This window comes from Eumetopias jubatus, unplaced genomic scaffold (genome assembly GCF_037043125.1).
Source record: "Eumetopias jubatus isolate StellerSeaLion01/CBP00866 unplaced genomic scaffold, mEumJub1_p1.0 scaffold_13, whole genome shotgun sequence".
In the NCBI taxonomy this organism is placed as follows: Eukaryota; Metazoa; Chordata; class Mammalia; order Carnivora; family Otariidae; genus Eumetopias; species Eumetopias jubatus.
In genome coordinates, this window is record NW_028274819.1 from 19134285 (window position 1) to 19159374 (window position 25090).

Below are 25090 nucleotides of genomic sequence, written 5' to 3' on the forward strand. Positions count from 1 at the left end.
CTTGCCTTCTTAAGAATGCCAACAGGAAAGTAAGCTGCCCTAAATAATTCTTAGAAGAGTCTCTGTCTGATGGCAAGCTGAATGCTACCTACCTTGAGGAGTGAATCAGAATTAAACTTTCCTGGCCATTAAAAGAAAAGCATAAACTCAATCCCAGGGCCTGAAAGAAATTAGGCTTAGCCTAAAGTCACCAAGATGACAGCCAGCTGAAAAAAGACAAAAAAATATGGCTGGCCACTGGGCTTTCTGCTATCAGCTGCATCATCACGGTGGTGCTAACAACTATAGACAGGCTGAATAAAGCTGAGCACTCACCTCTGTTAACTGACTCTCACCCGTGTAGTGAAGGCTGGCCCGGTTGGAGACCCCATGCAAGTGGTCCAGGGTGTGCATGCTCGTGGGGAGATTGCCGTTGCAAAGAGGCTCCATCGCTGGTTGCTGTATTGGAGTGGCAAAGTCGATGTGTTCTGTGATGCTGAAAAATGGAGATTGCCACATTAGCCATGGAAAACCTGAGTGGGTAGAGAGCAAGAGTATTAATAATCAGCTGATCGTAACTTCACTATGTTACTAGGACTGTCTGAAGCCACAGACTCACAGACTGAAGAGACCTCAGAAGTCATCTAGTCTGATCTCTCATTTTACAGGTGCAAGGATCCAGGGTCTGGCAATAACTGTCTGTTGAATGTATGAGCAGAGATCATACCCCAGGTCAAAGGAGCAGTGCTGGAATCTGAGTCCTGAACTCAGTGATTTCCTGGTCCACTCAAGCTGCCTCCTTTCTATGCACCATGGTGTCTGGTTTGGTCACTGCCACTGGCCACTTTTTCTCACTGGAGAAGTTTTGAACCTGGCAGGTTTTATTCTAAGATTTCTTTTTTCAGTGATAAATACCCACAAGTGGTTCCTATCTTTTATTTTCCCTTTATGCACAGAAGCCCACCCCACAGAAAAAGTGACCTCAAGTCTAAACAGTACATTTTAAACAGATGTAGCTGGTCAATATATCTATGCATAAGATGTTTACTCCCTTCTGTAGTCCCAAAGCGGTCATTTTCCTGCTATATGCAGGCTCAATGTTATATGCTATCATATATGCTGATATGGCAAACTAGCATGGTCAAATTTTATTTCTAACTATTTAAAGCTTTCATATATATTAGGCAAACATTCATTCATTCTTTATTCAGAGCCTACTACATGTCACACACCAGACCTATAAGGACTAACAAGACACACCCAATCCCTGCTGTTATGGTGCCTGTGGTCTTGTGAGTGACTGAGTTACTACACATGTTATAAAAGAGGAAAACAAGGTACAACGTCAGTACACTATGGGGGGGTATGTATCTCCCCCTGCTGATGGAGGAAAGGGGTGGTTAGTGAAGGATTCCCTGAGAAGTAAGATTTAAGTCAAGACCAGAAGGATGAGTGTGAACAAACCAGGTGGGAAAAAGGTGGTGAGAACATCACCGCACGCAAAGGGACACCACCGGTGTGAAGGCCCCGACAGGAGGGCGGGTGGTGAGGATGGAAAGACACGTAGCAGCAGATCATGAAGGGCTTTGTGGACCATGGTAAAGAGCAAGAAGAAGTTATTAGAGCATTTTAAGAATTATTTAACTTGTATTTGAGGAAGGAGTCTGAGTACTGTAGGGAGAAGGGGCAGAACAGAGTCACGAGTGGATAAAGCATGCGGCCCAGCTAGGAGTCTACTGAGTGAATGGAAATGGAGATGATGGGGATCTGGTTTAAGGGGGCAGCAATGGAGACAAAGAAAAGCTGATGGCTTTGAAAAATACTCAGAGGGTGGAAAGGGTAAGAATGGGTAACAGACCAGATCCGAGTATTTAAGGGAAAGGAATCATTAAGGATGACTCCCAGGTTTCTAGCCGAAGCTCTGCTAGAGCTATCTACTAAGAATAAGAAATGGGGGCACCTGGGTGGCTCAGTCATTAAGCATCTGCCTTTAGCTCAGGTCATGATCCCAGGGTCCTGGGATCGAGCCCTCCACATCCAGCTCCTGGCTCAGCGGGGAGCCTGCTTGTTGAATGTATGAGCAGAGATCATACCTCTGCCTCTCCCCCTACTCGTGCTCTCTATCTCTGTATCTTGAATGAATAAATAAAATCTTAAAAAAAAATTTTTTTTTTAAATAAAAAAGAAACAGAAAACACACAGAACAATGATTTTTTGGAAGGATAGTGGACAAGAAAATTATGAGTTTGGTTTTCCTGAGCTTGAGGTGTCTCAGAGGTATTGAGGCAGGGAGGCCAGGTAGGTAACCGGACAGATGGGTTGAGGAATTTGAAGAAAAATCTGACCTGGAGATTTGAATTTGAGAGCTGTCAATATATTGGTGGTGACAGATGTTCTGGGAGTACATCAGTCTGACTAAGAGTGATTCTAAGATAAGAAGGCTGAGAGGTAAATCTTGGGGAACTCCAACACTTAAAGGGTAGAAAAGGAACCAGCAAAAGAGAATGAGTATTCAGGGAGGAAAAAGTTATCAGAGGGGCAACCTTGCTCAGCTTGTGTCTTGGTGGGTGTTTATAAATATGGATATGTTCTGGCTCCCTTTTTAAGTATACAATGTTAGTGAGAAACCACAGGTTTTTCTACAAAGAGGGATCCAGTCTTCAACTCTAAGTAAGTTACACACTTCTGGAGAGCTTACAAAGTGTGGGGGAAGGCACTAAGAAGGTAAGGCACATTCGCTGTTTCAGTACAATGGGCTGTGCCCACCTGTGGCCTGTGGTCAGCAATGGTCATCCTCGGAACCACCAAGCCTAAAAAGGCCGACTCTTCTAATAGCTGCTGACACAAAGAAGGGCATCCCTGAAGTCAGCGGAGGCCCAACGGGTTCACTGGAACACAAAGGCCATGAAGGAGGGAGAGGTTCAAGATACTCACTCAATGTTTTTTGAAGAAACTGCAAGCCAGGTACTCACGATGGCAGTCAGCTCTACCCAGCGGAGTTTGAGGCACTCGTCTGGACTGGGCCATCCCAGACTCTGGTAGTCACGCTTTTTTCCTAGAAGGAAAGTATGTCATCAATGGACATAACTGCAAAGGAACAGAACCCACAGTGTCTTAGGTGCTGGTGATTACTTCACCCAGGCTGGTGTGCTTGGAGGTTCCCGTCATTCTTCTAGTCTTTAGGATTTTTACCATCTAGAGAATTAAACTCTTGTCATTCACAACAAAGGCAGTAAGATTATCTGAGTAAAGTCTTAGACTCAAAGACAGATGATGAAGTAAAAATAAATGAGTCCTTTGGATTTAAAACTGATCAACATAAGATAAGAGCTAAGATATTCTTCAGTGTTAACATCTTACCAAATTTCATTTTTACCCCTCCCAATTTTGATTTTATAAAGACAACTCCAACTTAGGAGAAGCACTTATGGCTAAAGCAAGGTTTCTCATCCTGGCAGTACGGACATCGTGGGCTGGAGGATGCTTTGTTGTGGGGGCTGTCCTGTGCATTGGAGGATGTGTAGCAGCACCCCTGGCTTCTACCGCATAGAACCAGTAGCACCCTCCCCCAGATGTGACAACCAAAGTGTGCCCTGGGAAGACAAAATCACTCCTGGTAGAGAACCACTGTTGTAGAGAAAAGCAGCAGATGGGGAATAATGGTCATAATGAAAGGTTATCATTTATGTCCAGAGCACTTACTGTGTGTTCAGGTCCTGTGCTAAGGGCTTTACATCCAGACTCATTTCTCAGATTGAAAAAATCTCTCTTCTCAGAGAGATCAAGTGACTTGCCCAAGGTCGCCTGGCTAGTATATGGCAGAGCCAGGATCCAGATCCAGGTCTGAGTCTAACAAGTATACTTCTAATCACCATGCTATTTAAAGCTATATTGGGCTTTTAAGGCTCTGTTAATGGACATCCTTCACAGGTACTACCTTTTGTGTATAGGCCCTTCACTTAGATTGAGTCCCCAAGAACAGAACAGAACTAAGTCATGTCTGGGAAGGGGTCTTCTGGAGGACTTACAATAGAATGAATGGACAGGAAGGAGAACTTTGGTTCTGTGTGACTTTTTTTATCATGTAGGAATTTACCAATGACAGAAAACTGTTTGAGGTATAAGCAGGGCTTTAGATTTAAATAAAATAGAAAAGAACAGTTTGGAAGAGTTTCAAATAAACCCTGTTTACTTTTTATTTTATTATTTTATTTTTTTAAGATTTTATTTATTTATTTGACAGAGAGAGACACAGCGAAAGAGGGAACACAAGCAGGGGGAGTGGGAGAGAGAGAAGCAGACTCCCCACCGAGCAGGGAGCCCGATGCGGGGCTCGATCCCAGGACCTTGGGATCATGACCTGAGCCAAAGGTAGACACTTAACGACTGAGCCACCCAGGCACCCCAAATAAACCCTGTTTAAATGAATAACTGAAAGAATTAAATATAAGTTTAACAATAAAGCTTATTTTTCTATTATGTTTAAAGAAATTCACTTGAAAAACATTTATTGAGCATCTATCATAAGGGCCTGGGAACTGTGTTGAGACACTAGGGATACAGAGGGGAATAATACAGAAGGGGCCTGCCCTTGAGTTCACAGTCCTGTGAGGAAGGTAAACACAGATCCTAGGATACAACAGGATGAGTGCCAGAGTGAAAGTATAGGACAACTGCACGGAGGTGAGAACAACTAATTCTGCCTGAAGGTACTAAGGAAGGGAAGGCACGTAGAGTCTGAAGTTTAAGGACGAGTGATCTTTTAGCACTGCTGAGGTGGCAGGGGGCATTCCAGGCAGAGGGAAGAGCATGTGCAAAGGCAAGGGGTAAAATAAAAGCATGGCTAGTTGAGAAAAATAACAGCATGAAGGCTAGAGACGGGCTGGCTGCTCGTACCCCACACGAGGGAGTCTGGACTTCCTGCCGTAGGCCGTGGGGAGCCTCTGAGCCCACATCGCCCCATCTTGTTCACACAGGAATATCCTAAGAGATTCCATTACATGCTTTGTTGAAATCTAGTTACACTGTGTTTATGGCACTTCTCTGGTCTTCCAGTGTGGTAGCCCTCGCCAAAAGAGGAAATGAAATTAGTTATGCATTATTAGTTTTACTAATTCTTAGTAAATCTACAGTGGTCCTTACTGATCTCCACTCTTCCCCATGGGCTCACAATCTATCTGTTTTATAATTTGCTTTAGAACTTCATCAGGATTTTTCATGAAGCTTATCTCTTGGGAGTGAAGAGAATCCAGATTTATTTGAAAACCAGGATACTGAACCTCTCTGGCCATTTCTTCCAAGCCTTAGAACTTTTCACGTTAGTGACAGTAAGTAGTTCCCTGATGTCACCTACAAGTACATTCAGTGCCCTCCATGGGCCCACCCACTTGAATCCACTTAAAACCACTTAAGTGCTTTTCTAGAATCTCAAACCATACCAAGCTTTAAATTTCACTTTTACAAGAAATTTTTAGTTTTTTGTTTGTAAAAGTAATATAGAGTTATTATAAATTATTTAGAAAATGGAAAAGCATGTAGAAGAAAATAAAAAATCACACATATCCCTATCAGTACCCAGAGATGACTACTTACATTTTGGTATATTCTCTTCTATACTTGTTTCTATGTACTTGTTTATTTCAGCTTCTTTCATCAAATCTAAGCGGTCATAAACTGTAACGTGTACATTATTTTATATGGTATAAGAAAGAAAAATACTGCCAATTATTATGTAAAATATCATCAGTTGTAAGATGTATCTCAATTGTAGAGATATGGAAATGTGAACAAGTGTAATCATAATACAGTATATTTACTATTTTACAAAAACTTAAGTATTCTACCTGCTATTTTATAAACTGCTTTTGTTCACTTACTAAATTACAAGTGTCTTGGCAGCACAGTACATAGCATGGACATTCTGTAATTTATTTAGGCAATTACCAACATTTACATTTTTTACAATTTTTTACAATTTTTTATTATGATTTACAATTTTTTTTACAATTTTTTTATTTTTTATTATGATAAGCGACCCCATGATCAATCTTTGCACTTCTGTCTTTGGCACCTATAAGATGATTTACCTAGGGTAAATTATTGGAAGTAAAATTGTTGGTATATTTTTAAATTTTCTGATATATATGGTCAGACGATACCAAAATTCATCTCATTAACTCTGTGTATTGCACATTTAAAGACAGTTTGAGAAGCAAAAATGGCATGTTGCTGTTTGTGTTTGCCTATCTTTGATTGCTAGTGAGGCTGAACATTTTGTCACATGTTAAGTGGCCAATTGCACGTGTGTATTTGGTAAACGGTCTCTGTACTTGCACATATCCTACTGAAATGCTGTATTTTTCATACTGATTTGTCGGTGTTATTTTTTTTAAAGATTTTATTTATTCGAGAGAGAAAGAAAAAGAGCATGCTAGCGGGAGGGGAGGGGCAGAGGGAGAGGGAGAAACAGATTCCCCGCTGATCGGGAAGCCCACGGTGGAGCTCAATCCCAGGACCCTGAGATCATGACCTGAGCCGAAGTCAGGCACTCAACTGACTAAGCCATCCAGGTGTCCCTGTAGGTGTTCTTTAAAAGATACTGATAATCAGTGCTTATCACATAGTCTGTAAAAATATAAATATTCTTCAAAAATACTTTGTTTCAGTCCTTTGCTTTTCTATTTTACGGTGTTTTCTGGTGCCAGAATTTTTCTTTTTCTCTCTGCCTTAGAAAGTCCTTTTCCACCTGGAAAGTATATAAATATTCATCTAAATTTTCTTTTATAATTTCATTACATTTACTATTTAATGGAACTTTCATTTCCATAATGATATTTTATATTTTGAATACCCTTTTCCTTGCTACAGAAGACAGACCTAGTAGAGGAAGTGTTGCTTTCTTTCTGGAACCTGTTAACACACAGTGTCACCCTTAAACAGTAAAGCTACTGCATGCAGTCAACTCCAGTCATGACAAAATGTCCTTTTTGGTGCCCTTTGTATTTTTCACAAGTAACACCTCCCTCCAGGATTTAGCCAAACTGACCCCATTCTTTATATTTTATTATGTGCACCCTGCTTTCAGCTTTGGTAAGTACACCAAATTAAATAAGACATGTTTTCATGAATTTACCTTGAATTTTTGAAGTCTAAGATAGTGAAAATATCCTTTAAAAAAGAAGATTTTTTAAAAAAGAAATTTGATCACCACTACTTCATTGCTAGAAAAGAAAGTCTACTGGGCCCATGGCAATGGCCCTGAACCTGGAGTCCCAAGAAAGATGCACTCCGGGACAACTATGAACCCTAAAAGTACATGACAAATTCTGATGTATATGCCTTTTTCTTGGGAGTCGTTCTAAAGCATTTATCCAATACTTAAAGAGATCTCTGACACATAAAATATTAAATGTTAATATTTATTGAGTCCTACGTGGCTAGTTCATTTAAAGCATTTTACATGTATAACTCCTATAGTCCTCACAACCACCCAATAAGATATATATGATCATATTAAACTAGACTATCAAGAACTAATAGGATATTTAAGCTCAAAATGATAAGAATATAAGCCCAGGGGCGCCTGGGTGGCTCAGTCATTAAGTGTCTGCCTTCAGCTCAGGTCATGATCCCAGGGTCCTGGGACTGAGCCCTGCATCGGGCTCCCTGCTCAGCAGGAAGCCTGCTTCTCCCTCTGCTGCTCCCCCTGCTTGTGTTCCCTCTCTCACTATGTCTCTCTCTGTCAAATAAATAAATAAAATCTTGAAAAATACTAAAATAAAAGCACTGTCCTCATTTAAAAAAAAAAAAAAAGCCTGATAGACAATGGTAAAAAAATCAAGTAATGTCACAACAAACGTTTTATACCAATGACCGTTTCTTCGTTCACTTAGCCCCATTACCTTCTCATCTGATCTTCAAGTCACAAACATATCCTTAGTGAGAAATAAGACTGTGAAATCTAAAAAAAGAAACTGGCATATTAAATATTCAAATTTACCTTGTGGCCCAGGAGATGCCACCTTTGGGCCAGTGATCTCCAGGTTCGCTTGGTAACGCTGTACATTTTCTGCTTGATTCTGTTCTACCTTTTTCCCAGGAGTTTTCTTATGATCTCCTTTGGGTTTCTTTACACGTTTGACCTGGAATGTGATCTGGAAAATGGAGCCATGTTGGGGACATATTAGACCAATTATCAAATCCGTAAACACTGTGGATATTGGTGGCTTTAAGAGTAACCGAACCTCGGGGCGCCTGGGTGGCTGAGCTGGTTAAGCTTCCGACAGGATCTCAGGGTTGTGAGATCGAGCTCTGCATCAGGCTTCACACTGAGCGAGGAACCTGCTTAAGATTCTCTCTCTCCCTCTGTCCCTCCCCACCCCACCCCCCTCTTGCACTCTCTTTCTTAAAAGAAAAAAAGAGTAACCAGTCCTGTGCTAGAGCTTAGAGCTGATTCTCTCCTTCCGTTTAATTTTTACAGATCTAAGTGAAAAATGTTTAGTGAAATAAACAAAATAACAGCCTTGAAGGGTGTATAGAGGAAACTGAAAATGAAGATGTCTGAACTGGGCAGCTGCAGGCATGCAGGCTTGGAGTGCAGCTCAACAGTCTTCTGCTTCCGCTGCCTCCTGGAAGAGCTAGCAATACAGACAGAAGTAAAGGGAAATGCTTCCTGAAGAACAAGGCCCACGTGAAGACTGACCGGAGGGTGGAGTAAAGTGGTGCCACACCCCCAAGAGAAACATCACACTTTGCACCCCCACCAAGACCTGGGCTACAGTTTGGTATGAACTGACTTGGCAAACTCTCACCCATTCTGTGGCTTCATCATCTTCACTTCTGCAGTCTCCGTAGCAAGAGCTTCTGGCCACTCCATCCTGGGGACCCTTCTTCAGCACTCGTATCCCCTGCAAGTCCAGACGCCGCCCTTTCATCTCCAGGGCTCCCCCAAAGCCATCCAGGGGCCATGCCTGTTGAAATTCGTCCACCAAAGCCAGTATCTCTTCAGACATTTTTGTTTCATCTGAATTCTCCATCTCATCAGAACCATTGCTCTCCTCAACCACTGTACCTGAAATTCGAGTGCCCACATGTCATTAAAAATTACGTAGTACTGTGCTCGCTTCAGCAGCACATACCCTAAAAACTACGTGGTACTCACTCCAGTACTTGAGTGACTCCAACCTTGCTGTTTGAGCAGCTTGGCTCTGCTTAGAGGAGATTTGATAGCCCACCCATAAAAATGCCACTCATCATCCTCAAAATGCACAACACAACATCCTCCCTGCTGTGTAGCTTTGTCAAAAGCTTGGATAAGGACAACGGTAGCAGTGAGGTGGCAAGCAGGCACTGATTATATCACTGGTGAGCAGGGGGGTGGCTATTTTATAAATGTATTTTTTTTGGAAAAAAAAAAAGACCCCTTGCTTTAGATATAAGACACAAATGGCAAAGATGAAATTTATTATGATGTTATTTATTGAATATGTGGGATTCTTGACGCTTTCTTCAAAAAGCATATGACTGACATACCATAGCTGCATGTCCAGGCCATACAGTCTAACTGCCTTACCTGAATGATTTGTTTAATGGGAAATTATCCTAACTCTACATTCAGGCTCCTATTTTCACTAATGGCTAGTATAGGAAATAGTGATGGAACAGTGTCATGTTTTCCTAAAATGGTTATCAAGACATTATTTGTTATGTTGCTCAAGTTTCTTATGTAAAGACTTCCATGGATGCTTCCCAGTGCAATGGCCTAGAAAAATTCTTTCTCCTGAGAAGTCAGTGTTTCCATTGTTATACATTAAAGGTTACACAATCCTACGGGTTCCCCTCTATGCCTAGATAACTAGAACATGTAGGGCAAAAATTTCTGAGTTTCTTTTTTTTTTTTTTTAGATTTTATTTATTTATTTGAGAGAGAGAGAGAAGGAGAGAGAGAGCACAAGAGGGAAGAGGGTCAGAGGGAGAAGCAGACTCCCTGCCGAGCAGGGAGCCCGACATGGGACTCGATCCCGGGACCCCAGGATCATGACCTGAGCTGAAGGCAGTCGCTTAACCGACTGAGCCACCCAGGCGCCCCTGAGTTTCTTAATAGAATGCTTTCCTTTCTTAAAAGAAAAAAAACTTTATTACTTAAACTTTTGCTATTTTGAATTAATGGCTGAATCTTATATTGCGTGTTCCATGTAAGTTACCTGCAATCCTTTTTGGAAGTAGATAGGGTACAAAAAGAAATAAAATAGAATGCCTGCTTTTGTAATACGCATCTACTGGACAACCAGAGAGCTCGGGGTTGATTGCTCAGAAAATGCCAGTCTACATTATCCTCGTTAAGCTATCCCAATAACCTTCAGTTGGTAATTCTGGCTCGTTCAGTGATTTAGAACATGGAATTACTAAGGCCAAGGTCAGGAATCTCATTTTCGTATTGACCAGACCTGTAACCATAGTGAGTTTCGTATTGACCAGACCTATAACCACTTTAGAAATGCAGAGTATTAGTCTCTGAGGAGGCGTGGGGTGAGAAAGATGGCTGACCATCAAGGCTTAAAGCAACGTAAAGCTTTGAGCCCTACTCATAGAGTGTCACTCTTGGCTCTGGTGGCATCTCTATCTTCCATCCCACTTTCTATTCCAGAAAGTGGGAAGGTCTGTTGTCAGGCTGGGAGTACCATTAGAAATCTGCTATTCTTTCTTGAAAAAGCTAGAAGGCTCCTCCATTTGTTAACAAGTGACCCTGAAATGTACTGTTGTCCTTTCAAGTAGGTTTCTTTTAGCTTTTTGAACGAATCTGCTGGTTTTTCTTGATTATTATCATTATTATTAATGAAGTTCTGAGACAAGCATAAAGTAAAACAGGGGTTTGCAAAGGCATTTTCTTTAGGATATTCAGATAAAAATGGTTGGTTATTGCCCAAATTATGTGGCAAATAGTATAAATGTAGGGTTGACAAAGAGCTCTAATTTTCAGTTTCTATCTTGTTTACTACTATATCTTGTATGTCCAACATTGTACCTGACACTTAAGAGGCACGGTTGTAGAATGAGTTAATGGAACTTGGGAATAATTTGGTTTGTGAGGTTCTTGAGGATCTGCTGCTCCTACCTTTGCCTTGTCCTGGTGATGGTTCAAGACTTCATAAACTCTAAGGTTTACCTTGTCATGTGTTAAAGGCAGGCATCATGTCTTTAACATAGTGTCTGGCATACTAGATGATTTACAATTTTCTCAGTAGCTAACTCAAGAAAACACCTGGACAGGGTTCCTATGAGGAACCCAAAAAGCAACTTAATTAGAAGAACTGCCTGCCGTCTGACTTGTAGCAACAGAGTTCTAAGTATTCCTCATGTTATTTTAGCTTCCTCTCCTTCCTTGTCCTATGGCCACCATGGGCTTCCCTGCACCTAGTCCTGAGACAGGAAAGGGTTTTTGATAGATTTGGCTGCAGCCAAGAGTATGGGCTTAAAGAAAAGTGGCTTTTGGCCAAAGGTAGACTGCAGGTAACTAATTCCCCAGTGTATAGTTAGAGTTGCATATGGACGCTGTGTTTGGAAGCCTTATTTCCATTCAGTAACTACTACTATTTAGAAAGCATTCTAAATAAATAAAGTTGTTCAGTTGCAAAGAATTCCGCAAGCCCAGTTCCAAAGGTTAATGCTCCCCTACACCCAGACCATATGGTAATATATATATATATATATATCATTACTGAAAAGTTCTTAGAGAAAGGGCCTTTCATTGACGGAAACTGGTATTCCAATCAAGACAAACTATGGAACTTGTTGTAGGCTTTTGCGGCTGGCAGCCACTAGTCCTTTCAAAGGCTGTAGGGGTTGCGGTAGTAGCAATTCCTAAAGAACAACACTAAATAAAGGTGAGGAATGGGGAGATAATAAATGAGCTATGAGTTAGAAACAATAAACCAATCTTTATTTATTTAGAACCTACTATGTGCCTATCTCCGCGCTATGAGCCATATAGGTGGGAACAAAAAGAATCTGACTTTGAGGAGTTAAGTACAGTTCAACAACATGGGGGTCAGGGGCGCTGACCCCTGCACAGTTAAAAATCCATGTAGCTTTTGTTTCTCCAAAAACTTACCTACTAATAGCCCGCTTTTGACTGGAAGCCTTACCAATAATGTAAACAGTCGATTAACACATATTTTATATGCTATAGGTATTATATATTTTTATAATAAAGCAAGCTAAAAAATGTTCCTAAGAACATAATAAGAGAAGATAAAGTACTATATGGTATTTATATTAAAAAAATCTGCATATAAGTGGATGTGTGCAGTTCAAACCTGTATTATTCAAGGATCAACTGTATAATCAAGTTGGAGACACAAAACTATATAAACAATCAGAGAACAATTACACTTAAATACTTTTTTTCTAGAGGAAAAGCGTAATTGAGTGTGGTCACAACATGCTTCCTAGAGGAAGGCAGCCTACTGAGGCAGGATTTAGATAGGCAGGCAGAGGGCCAGAGAGGGCACTCCTGAGAGGGAGGAGCTTGACTGTGTATACTCTCCCACCCATATGTACACATACTGATGCAGGCATAAGGAAGGCAATACGTGAAGGCACTACTAATTTCACATGAACTAGAACAAAGAATGTATATAGATGATATCAGCAAACAAGATACTTAGGGAAGGTGGGTGACATTGAGGATGTCTGGGAAAGTTGGGAGGAAGATTCATGTTCAAGGGAGCCTCCTGTTTGCTAAGCAGAAGAATAACAAGAAGAGAGCCATAATGTGGCATATAAATGCCAGAGTGGTAAATCAGCTGGCATACTCGGGGGTGGAGAAGGAAGACAGAGGAGAGAGACCAGTTAGAAAGGTATTTCGACAATCTCTATAAAAAGTTGTTTAAAGAGAAGCTGGCTTAGGGTGAGAACTATAAAAGGGGAATTTTGAAAAGGGAAGAGAAAGAGGTACATGAAGAAATTTCAGTGGAGAAAAATAGAATTTGGTGGTTAAATGGATACAATGACAAAGAATAGGGTAAGTTCAAAGATAATTTCAAGATTTCAAAGCCTAATGTGAAATAGGGCCCTTTTTACGAAATGGAGTTTTAGAATCTGTGAAAATGAAAATAATGCTATCTACAAAGACTATGGAATTAGGAGAGGGCACTTACCATGTTGGGATTTCAGACACTTATTAATTCATTTAAGCATTTGTTGCCTGTGTTAAAAAATGTGCTGAGGGCTTGTAATAGAACCACTCATGGACCTATGGTCTGGGTTAGAATGGACGGAGGAACATATCTCCAGACACTGTCTAATTCTGGAAATACAGAATTCAGGTTTGGAGAGAGGTCTGGACTACAGCAGGATGACAGAAAGTTTTAAATTATACTTGAAGCAAGAAGAAAAAGTAAAATATTAGGATTGCTGCTTGTGGGACCAATGGTATAATATAAACTAAAAACAGAGAAACTGAGATCCCATATCTCTATTATTTTCTTTATCTTCTTTAACATGTACCATTTTCATACTGGAAAAAGGAGAATAAATATTATGAAGTAAAGAGACTGTGAGCAACCACAGTGAGGCTTAGATGAGTTCGGGTTTTTTCACTTGGATGAATACTATCTCAGGATACTAGGAAAGCTTAGTTGAGTTTGAGCCACGTCAGATAATCTGTCAAGAATCACAGGGACTCGGAGAAGTGTTGAGAGACGAAGAGAGGTATATGTTGTCCTCAAAAAGAAAAAAAAAAAAGTAGAAGAAGAAGAAGGGGAGGAGGAAGGAGAAGAAAAAGAAGTCCAACATAATCTTGCAATGTTCCAGACACATCTGAAGATTCATCGGTAAGTCTGGCCCTGCAGTTTAAGAGATTTTCAAAGCAGAGCACATTGATAGAAACATGACTTGGTAAAAGTGCCCAAAATCATATTACATGAAGGACTGAAGATACCAAAGTGACCCCGTGGAAGGAACAGTAGCTGACATAGTACACACAAAAAAATCAGGCTTGAAAAATATTTACTAGACTTTTTCTTCTTTTTTTAAACATTTTCTTTATTTCATGTTTTGACAGAGAGAGTGCAAGTGTGGGGGGAGGGCCAGAGGGAGAGGGAGAGAGTTCCAAGCAGACTCCATGCTGACTCCAGAGCCTGACGTGGGGCTCAATCTCACGACGCTGAGATTGGGGCCCTGAGATCACAACCTGAGCAGAAATCAAGAGTCAGACGCTTAACCGACTGAGCCACCCAGGTGTCCAGAAAGATTTTTTTTTTTAATTCTATAAAGATTACTTTGAGATTGGTGAAGGTACTAAGCACCCTAACCGGAGTTGTTCAAGGAAATAAGGAAGCTGAAGGAAGCAAAAACATAGGGGGGTAGGGTAGGTAGGAAAAGAGTCATCTTCAAATGTGATTTTAATGAGAGACCAGACTGACTTTCGTAGCTTCAGCGGGCAGGACCAGAGATGAGAAGTCACATTTTAGCTCAATATTAGGAAAGACCTTTGAACGGTCAGAAAGTGGAATGGGCTACCAAGGGAGACTGAGCTCCCTGTGCCTGGAGCAGAAGCCGAGGCCACACAATGACTTGTTAAGGACACTCCTGAGAGGGAGTGGAACATCAAAAGATGAGCAAAAGAAAAGTGACTGTATTGGGTAAGAAACAGTATTAATAATCTTGGAAGAGAGGTTTGTGTTAAGAAGAGTTTTAGGAAGAATGAAATGAAAGGTGAGTTCTACATTCAAAACAAAGCAGAGTGACAGCAAACAGGTAAAGATCACACATTCGAAGAGACGACCAGCAAAAAAAAAAAAAAAAAAAGTCCTTCCTTCAAAATTTGACTCAAAACATCTCTAGAAACTCTTACAAGATTAGTACTAGAGTACTAATCAAGTACATAGGCTTGAGTACTAGAATGTGGTTTCTGAAGGCAAGCAGGGCACCTTCTACCTCTGAGAATGATACCACAGAGAAATACATCCATCTCATAAAATAAAAAGAATATACTGCGGAATTAGACAAATTTGGTTTCAAACAAAGACTCCACCACCATAGGGCCTTCGGCAGTTCTGTCTTGAGCTCTAGTATTTTCTTTAAAAGGCAGTGATCTGGTTTTGAAGTCACAGTATAAAGCTACAGACTTCCTTAAGATTTCATGCATAAACAATGGCATAATATTTAAAGCCAGTAATCACAAAGCACAAAAGGCTTAAATGAAATCACTCAGACTAAGGTAGGTAAGGAAATTCACTTCTGAGAAAAAAACAACAAATCATCAATTTTCATTTGCACCAATGGTGTTTTAGCTGGGTCGGTATAGCAAGAGAAAACTGGGGATTTCAAGAAGATAATCCAGAAAAGCAAACAGATAATTTTTCCTGTAACAACTCTTGTGCAAATGTCAGTGTTCCCTAGATGTTTACTGAGCAGATACTGTGTGTATGTACTTGTGAGGACTTCGGTTCACAAGCATCCTCTAAGTCTGGAAGCAGTAGAGTCACACCTATGTGTGCAGAAGTGAACATTGACTGAACTCCAACTGTGTACTGACCTCTAAAAGAAATGTTTCATTTAAATACTAATCACTTGAGGCATTTTTTTGTTTGTTTTTAAATTAATGAGGTAAGGGAAGCTCAGAAAGATTAAGTAACTTGCCCAAGATTTAACAACTAGTTGGTGTTGCTGCAAGGACATGGTAGCGGAATCTCTTAACTACAAAGCTTATGCTCTTCCTTCCTTATCTAAAGTTTATTGAGGGGGCACCTGGGTGGCTCAGTCTTCAGGCATCTGCCTTCGGCTGAGGTCATGATCTCCGGGGTCCTGGGATGGAGCCCCGCATTGGACTCCCTGCTCCGCGGGAAGCCCGCTTCTCCCTCTCCCACTCCTCCTGTGTGCGTGTTCCCTCTCTCGCTGTGTCTCTCTCAAATAAATAAATAAAATCTTAAAAAATATATAAAATAAAAAAAATAAAGTTTACTGAGGAGGATTTTTGTACTAGATGATGAGGTATTAAAGCAGTGGTTTTTCCAATGTTAATCAGTGACACAATTTGTACCAATCCTTAGCAAAACGAGAAACATAAAAAGGATATGTATATAAAATTATAATAAGCACACACACACACACACACACACACACACACACACACATGCACATCCAGATACAAATTTTTGGAGTAAGGTTGCTGACTGTTCATTTTTGAGAAAGACCTTTATTCTAAGATTGTCTTTGTACTTTTTGACATTAAAATTTTCTTTGCTTTTATAAAATAATGGTAACAGCAGATGCTAGTTTTCTTTAAAAATGACCTTACTAATTAAAAAATAAAGTTCTAATTCATCAACCCCCTATTTCTAAGACCCACAGGCAAAGGGTACAATGCATGGGATCAGAAGACCTGAGGATGAGTTTTAGTTATGCTATCTACTGACAATCTTGGGCAAGGGACCTAACTTCTCTGAGTCTCAATTTTCTCATCTATAAGATGGGCTTGATAATAATATCTATTTCACACAATTAACACATTAATTCATAAGTTTGTAAATTATATATAAGTGCTGCTGAAATGAGCATATGTTTGTAAATTGTAAAGTGTCATAGAAAGGTAGTGATTATCATAAGTTTATGGTTACTGGAAAGGGCTTAACTGTATGTCTTTAAATTTTCCTCCAAAAATAGAATTTTCAAAAATTCTTTAATGTCTATCCTTGGCTTTTATTATAACACACTATTTGCATTTTAAAAAATGGAGTTTTTCTCACTCTGATAACCACACTACAGGAAGCCTGCTGGTATAAACATACTAACATACCATGAGTATAGTCCCTGTGGACCTGTTTGTATCTAGGGAAAAGAAGAAGGTGCTCCCGGAATTCAGACATACGGTGAAGAAAAGTCAGTACCTGAGAGTGAAACTAGTAAGAGTCATCATTATACTATGGATTGAATTAGCAATCTGTAAAAGAATCCACCCTAAGACACAGTCTGCATGAGGCTGAAGGGACTTGGAAAAGACCCCATCTCAGCCAGGGTAACCATACTGCCTTTCCAGTACAGGGATGGGATGGAACGGCATGGGGAACACAGGACTAAAGAAACTTAACTCAGGCACTAGGTTATAATCTATCTCAAACAATGATGTACTACTTGGAAAATGAGACAAACAGCAAGATTCTGGTTGGGTTTTATTCCGAACTGTCTGAAGAAAAAAAGAGTCTAATTTGGTGGTCATGAGTGTTCTGGTCATTAGGGAGCTGTATTATATTGGAATAGGAACAGTTTGTATAAGTTGAATAGAATACCCCTTGCTCGGTTTCATCTGTGGTGATGCTGAGTTTATCAAGCAACCTCATGATGTCCGTTTGGTTGTGTGGGTACCTGATGCCAGATGGAGACAAGAGGCTGCCAGGCACCAGAGTGGAGCAGCTCCCTCGTAAATGAACAAACCGTCTATCTAGTTTAAGAATCCATCTCTTTTGAAATGTTAAGTGGAAATTAGTTTCCTTTAAGCCCAATGATTTCTGACAGAACTGATGAAACTAATTTTCTAAACCTGCAAAGGTGAAGGTCACAACTTCCCCTCTGAGGTCTAGCTTGCTTCTCTTAGACATCATTTTTTATATACAATACCACTTAGAAGGAAACACAGATTTTGTAATTCCTAAATATGCTAATCCAACCTACACAGGAAGGCAAATGCCACATTTCATTACTTTAACAAATGTTTACTGTACACAGAAATATACTTATATAGGACGTGATATATAAGAAGTTCACAGTCTGATGGGAAATAAGACACATAAGCATTCACATCGTATGAAATGTGCCTTGACAAAAAGTGGGAACAAGAGAGCATACGGAGCAACTAAATGCCTGGAGACCTTTGTGAATGCTTCACAGAGGAGGTGATATTTAAGCTGGATCTTGGAGATGCGTTACGGTCGTTGACATCAAGCAAAGAGTACACAGGGGCTATTCCCAGCCTGTGCAGACATGGAGGCTCCAACAGCATGGCATGTGATAGAAATGGTGGAAGGCTTATACATCCTGCTATGTAGAGCACCCGTAGATGGTATCACCTGGAGACAAAACTAAGGACCAAATTGCCACATCTCCTATACTATGATACCTAGATTCTTCCTATAGGTAGCACAGAGCCACTGAAAATTTTAAACATAGGCAACTTAACCTAATCAGATCTGATTTTAGAAACAACTCTTCAGACACAAAATATATTAGTAACAGGGGTTGCTTCTGCTTTTAAAATTTTGTACCAATTACATGTACTATCTCTCTCCTACACACACACACACACACACACACACACACACACTCTCTCTCACTCTCTCTCTCTCTCTCTCTCTCCATATGCAAACAAAAGTAAAGGACTAGATATTGGAAATTCAATTATGAAGCTACTGTGATTGCCCAAGCAGAAATGAAGAAAGTCTGAATTCAGGCAGTGGCAGAAGGTATAGATGAAGAGATAAACAGATGCAAGAGGTCTTGGATACAGTGGTGACTGGGTGAGCTGTGATGCCATTAAGAGATAGCAGGGATATAGGAATTAGAAGCAGTTCAAGAAATAGGATGAAAATGAGGACAAGTTCAATTTTGGATATGTGCAATTTGAAGTGCCTATGGCACACTGAGACAGAGACCACTAAAAAAGTGGAAATAAGATCTAGAGTTGTAGAGAATGTCCTAACTGAAAACAGAGATTTGGAGTCACTGTTATACTCAAAAGTATCTGAGACACCAAGAAATAACGCACAGAGGGTTAAGAAGAGGGATAAGAAAAAAAGACCAAGGTTAAGATCCTGCGTAACCCAACAAATAAGGGGCAAAGTAAAGAATAAGTCAAAGAAATCAAAAAAGATGTCCTGAGGACAGGAAGAGAGCCAAGAGCAAGTGATACCCTAGAAGCCAAGAGGAGAAGGAATAGAGTTTCAAGAAGCGGGGAGCTGTGCAGAGATCCAAATGCAGCAAAATGGTTAAGAAGGATGAGTACTACAAAGTCATTCACATTGGCAATTATACATTGAATGATAATGTCAAGAACTGTTCAGTACAGCATAGCTCAAACTGTGGTTGTAGAATGGAATTTTAGGAGAGGGCCTGGTAGGTATGTCTATTATTCCAAATCTTTAAATATTATTGGGTTAGCGTAAATACAAGTTATCTTGCTTTTTTTTCAATGACTTGCTCAGTAGACTCCTGATATTAAGAAGAAAGACTGGTATATAAATGAATCAAATTTGTCCTAGCAAAATAAGACATGGCGGTGAAAGAAAAAAGAAAGAAGTGTGAAGAGCTTTTTCACATGCTAGCCGGTCTTCCATCTCACACCTGCAGGTCACCCTTGTGATAATGAGTGGCTATTAAAAGAAGAAAACTATTTACGTAGAGAAAAGCCTAAACTCAAAGCTTGAGAGTTGATTTTACCCCAGAATCACAGCTCAGGTCAAATCAACTTACTTTCAAGTCTAAGGGCATCTGAATCCCTCCCTGAATTCTCAACAGAGAGTACAGGCTCCTCCTCTGTTCCTGTCTCAGAGGGCTCCTCTTCGGCAGCATCCAGTAACCGTGAGTTGTCAAAATATTTCTGTTTGTCATGGCTGTTGTCCAGGGTTTTCTCATGACAATGACCTCAATGACAAGAGACACAGAGACAGCATATTAGAAACATCTCTTAGGTAGTCCCATGGCTCAAGGTCTTCAAGGAGCAGGAAGAGCAAAAAGATGACAGTGTTAGTTTTTCTCCAGCAGGACACACCAAAATCAGTGAGCTGGAGCACCTCGAGCCAGATCTTTATTGTGACTCAAGATTTTGCACTGAAGTTCAAGTTTCACCTGCTAGGCCAGCATAAGAACCAAGTGTTTTGGGGAAAAATTATGACAACAAAGATCAAGTCCCAAGATCTTGTTTAATTTATAATGAATGACTGTGAAATATTTCTTTGAAAGTCAGAAACATCACAAAAAAAGTAGTTTTCCTTCTATTTGCCTTTCAAAGGTGAGAAATGACAAATTAGTACCCGAATAAGTCTGGAGACAGATGAACTACAGCAGAGAAATATAATATCCATTCTTACATCACAGCTTAAAATGAAAGATACATCAAAAAGCAAAGGATTATAAATTAAAAACCAAGGACTTAAAGAGGGATGGTGGTGGCAGGGAATCCCATGTTTAAGACTGCAATATCACAAAGATGTGAATTTTTTCTTTTGGAAAACAAATTCTGCTCATGGAAAGATTTACTATAATGTAAAAGGTCACATCTGGAATGTAATCATTGTGTTCTCTGTTACACTGTGGTATATATAGGGAGCCTGACCTCTTGCTACAGTTTTGCCAGTGAGCTGAAGAGCTCTGATCCTATTACGGATTGTGTGTTTATATGGATAAAGAGCCACTACCCTGCTCTACCTGATCACCATTCTCCGGGTAGGGGAATGTGTTAGTAGGCCGGTGTGTGTGATGTGGCAGTGATCTGGCCACCTGAGGACTCCTCTTCCTCTCTTACGTTTGATGTGCATCGTCACTGAAGATGCATGCTCAGTGGAAGCCTACACCTTTCCTCTCATGGAACAATTCTTCGGGTAAGAGTGTCTAAGTAACTTCCCTCCTTTACCAGAACATTCAAACACGCCCTACAGGTTTATTTTTAATAGAAAACTGCCTCAAAGAGATGTATGTACCCAATTAAGCTCTTTCTGCAGCAATGGAAGTACAAGAAGTCTCTTTCTGGATTTGAAGATTCCCTTTTAGATTTCATAACTGAAGAAATCACTTCTCATGCCATTTCTGTTACTGTGCCAAGAAAACCTAATGGACTCAAAACCTTTCCCAACTCATGGAATTTGGAGTAAGGGGACTGCATGCTTAAGGAGTCATTTTTATTTTCCAGTTCTATACTCTCACACATCTGAGGCTACCATATTTAATAAGGTTACATCAGAAACCGAATTTTTTTGTTTCAGAGGAGCTTTAGCTCTCAAGCAGCTCATAAGCAACTTGGGAAGACAGTAAATACGGGACAACAAACAATAATGAGGGAGCATACTGTGCAAACTAGGTGCTTCAGAGAATGAGCTTTGAGCAGGTAAAACTTGAATTTTGAGCAATAGGTAGGACTTAAAAACGGGGAACTACAAGAAAGGGAGCCAGTATCTGCTGAGTGCTTTGTATTTTTTCTTCTATTTACCCCCTCAAAAATGCCTTGTGAAATAAATGATTTTCCTTTTACAGATAAGGAAACAGAGTCTCAGTGAAATTAAGTAACTTGCCTATGGTCAAACAATAAATAAGTGGTAGATCTGAGACTTCAGTCAGTTCTACCCTACTAGAAAGCTGCTTGGCTTTCTACCCGTCAAATGCCACCTCTTTAGTAGAAAAGAGAAGGTGGCACTGTACGCAGGAAGGAATGATGTGTTGAGCAAAGCAACACGCACAGGAGTTCTCATTTGTGTTTGGGAGACGATGAGAAGCACAGTTTGAGAGATGGAAGGTGTGTGTTGCGGGTGGGTGTGTGTGTGCACACACTGAAGGCTGACAGGAACGATGCCAGGATCAACAACAGTCGCTGTCTTTCTCCAAATTCTTCTGTGAGAGAACAGAGGTAGAAGATTGGTTTCCACTTCTGTCTTTACCATCTAGTATGTGTAGGTAAGTATGGAGAAGCTAAGCATAAGAGCATTAAAATAAAGCAGTGACAACAAACAAGTGTACACACCCAAATGACTAAAATTTACTACGAAGAACATCACACTTCCTGGGGACAACTCTTAACTGGGATATAAATAAGCATGACTATTAAAAACACAGGGAAAATAATGATGACAACGATGTTGATGATTTTCACATATACGTTATTCCCAGTGACTATTCTCTGCTTTCAGCTGTGGTGAGTTTGCCTCTAAAGCATTTTGCACCTTGACACAGGTTGAGTGAAACAATGTTACAAAAACAAAGGACAAACCTTTAACACTGGGACCCAGTAAAATTCTGTGTTTTCTGCAGTTGATGACTTCCTCCTCCAACCTCTGCCTCTCTGATTTTTCTCTCCCACTCTCTTCCCATTATAAAAATTTAATTGGTTTCATCTTTTTAAATGTCTGCAATATTTAAAAATGCCTCATAGGTAATTTATAAGATATGATGTGCATAAGATCCTGAAGCTAAAATTAGTCCTCCTGCATGACCTCAAACCCAGACGCCCTCTTGAAGCAAGCCTTGTGCATTCTAAGAATGTCTTGTCCTCCAACTCAGGAAACTGGGGACAACATCTCAGAGAGAGAGGGCAGAAGAGGGGATTAGGGAGAACTGGGAATAAAAAGGAATAAGAAATTTACGTTATAGTATTTGTTGCAAGTAGGAAGACTCAAAATGATCAAGTAGAAGCTACATGCTTTAAGGAGTCACTTTCATTTTCATTAACAAGTTAGAACAGTTAATATAATAGGCTGACAGTTAAAGACAGACTGGTTCAGGGTTCTGTTGTGATTTAAATAATTATCTAGGCTAATAATAAAAAGTCACATTGCCTATCTTTTAAATTGCTCCTTTTGGTTGTCTGAAGGAGAACTGAGGCACTTCAAAAAGAAGGAAAGTTTCTGTTCTTCGGGCTAGAGTATAGGTCTACTCTAGCTCAGAGGGGAACTAAAAAAAGTTGCCTACATGGAAAAAAAATGTCACTTGTCTTCCCGGCAGAGGCGGAGATGATGTCCTCCTTAAAGAAATACAAGAAAATGTTGGAGAAAGAAAAATGGAAAGATACCGAAGAAGTAACAAGTCGTCTTCCATGCATACGACTATTATTTTTTGCTGATGCAGAAATGAGGAGATTCTGTGTCTGAGACTAACTTTGAGAGGTACGACTTTTTTTTTTTTTTTTTGAAGGAACTACATGATTTAAATGAAATGCTTTAGATAACAAGGTCCCAAGTGAAAATGGAAACACTTTTCTGTGCTTAATGCTCTATACTTGCTTGCAAAGCATTTAGCATCTAATTCAAATCCTGACAGTTTGGTTTTTCTTGGAAGTAGGTGACTACACAGCAATACCAACTAAGCATAAAACTCCAGGTAGGGTAGTTCTGATTCTGGAATTGTTATGAGATCTTAGACATATCAACATCCTTTTCTGTGGCTAGAGTATCACCTGCATAAACTGAATTATTAATATTAACCTATCCTACAAGGGTGTTCTGGAAAACAACTAAATATTTAATTTATCTTGTCAAAGCATTAAGTCTCCTAAGGCAAAGGCACAATTTATCCTGTGGCTAAACAGGTTTTCAGAGTAAACTAAATTCTCAGGAACTCCTATCATTACTAAGGGCTAAGGAAATCTCCTATTTTCTCATAATTCTGTTTACAGAGGTCCCAGAAGAATACTTATTTTCTAGAATTGGGTAACCACTTACTCTTTAAAAAGAATGCTTACCTTCTGAATCTTAAATATTGGCAAGACATTCTTGGTTGGGTACTTTAGGATCCTTTAGGATTAGTTACAACAAAGAAATGCCACAAATAAATTGAGAGGCGTCAGAACTTTGAAAGAGCCAAGTAACTAACTAGTGCTAGTCAAGCAGAACCAATGAAGGCTCATGTAGTTCTGTTGTGCTTACAGCATCGTGGCTAAGAGCTCAGATGAGCCGGACTAAACAAGTTCCAATCCTATTTCTACTACTTTTTTTTTTTTAAAAGATTTATTTATTTGAGAGAGTGAGAGAGAGAGAGCACATGAGAGGGGGGAGGATCAGAGGGAGAAGCAGACTCCCTGCTGAGCAGGGAGCCCGATGCAGGACTCGATCCCGGGACTCCAGGATCATGACCTGAGCCGAAGGCAGTCGCTTAACCAACTGAGCCACCCAGGCGCTCCCTATTTCTACTACTTTCTAGCTGTATACAGCAGGGCAAGTTACTTTTACTCTTTTTGTGTATCAGTTTCTTCATCTGCAAATTGAGCTTCATGATAGTGTCCACTTCACAGAGTTGCTGAGATTCAGTGTAAGAAGTGAGACCATGGCCTAGCACACGGTGAGCTATTAACTGCTGTCTCTCCGAAAAGCTGCAAAGGAATAAATTATCCCAACGTCATCTCTTTCACCAAGGCCTTCAAGCTACAGCCTAACTCAGTCTCTGGTATGAGCAACTGGCTCTAGGAGTCACCAAGGGATCTAATTTCAACTGTCAACATATGTGCGTGTGTGCGTGTGTGTAAGAGATGATGAAGGCAGTACAGAGCTCATTTCTACCGGGCTTTTAAAAGAAAATAGCAATTAATTGAATCCTAAAGTATTTAGCACATTTAGAAATTTGCCTCAGTTTGCTCTGTGCTTTCTGAATTCAAGGCCTTACAATATGAAAACAGACCACAGATCCTCTGTTCAGTTAAATTTACCTCTCTGCACCCCAACAATGCGTGTTATGTTGTGACATATTAAAGAAGGCTTGCTCCAGTCTTCGCCCAAATTTTTCTTGCTCAAACATACTTTTCCCCCATACAATAAATAAGTGTAATACTCCTATGCTTCCTATTATATAATGATTTTTTCTAAGACATAAATAACTGATTTATAATGGGAACTAGAATTTGAATTTTATGTTGCTGAAGGCAAAGTAACAGATGTTAGAAAAATAGCCTTTGTGAACAGTGGAATATTCTAAAGATATTCCTACTCTCCCTCTTCTAACAGGATCATATTATACTCTAAAGTCTCCTTTCTTATGCTTATAAGAAAAGTTACCTTACAGGAGGCATTGTGGTGCATTCAACTAAATATAAGGTACCTGGGTGGAAAATACAGGTAACACTGTCCCCTTAATAGACATGAGTGTTTTATAGTATTTGTCTTTCTCCTTATCTTTCTACTCAACTGCACTCAAATTATGTAGCTATATAACCTTTTTTTTTCTGTATATAGGTAACACTGTGAATGTTTTACTGTAATTTTAGATACCTCATAACTTCACGATTTTTATTTCCCTAGTAAGATAATCTTTTAGAAAAGGTAGTAAAATAAATCATGATGTGAACAGAAGTATATCTTTCAGTTGCTCATCATGCAAAATTACTTTAAAATATTAGCAGGAAATGTTAACTGTGGGTGATAGG

The 25090-nt window shown here is 39.9% G+C and overlaps 1 protein-coding gene across 4 annotated transcripts in view; it reads right to left on the reverse strand.

Moving 5' to 3' along the window:
* The window catches only part of TTC17 (tetratricopeptide repeat domain 17), a 114777-nt gene that overhangs the window by 23359 nt on the left and 66328 nt on the right, over positions 1–25090 (reverse strand). For 2 of the 4 annotated variants that reach the window (XM_028111137.2, XM_028111138.2), the window contains exons 17-21: positions 19444–19614; positions 8790–9049; positions 7979–8132; positions 2914–3034; positions 316–475 (exon numbers count right to left, since the gene is read on the reverse strand). In XM_028111137.2, coding sequence (XP_027966938.1) covers positions 316–475; positions 2914–3034; positions 7979–8132; positions 8790–9049; positions 19444–19614 — 866 coding nt within the window. Of the gene's footprint in view, positions 1–315; positions 513–2913; positions 3035–4875; positions 5653–7978; positions 8133–8789; positions 9050–19443; positions 19615–25090 lie in introns of those variants that run through there. The other 2 variants (XM_028111139.2, XM_088017956.1) reach the window with 2 other exon arrangements.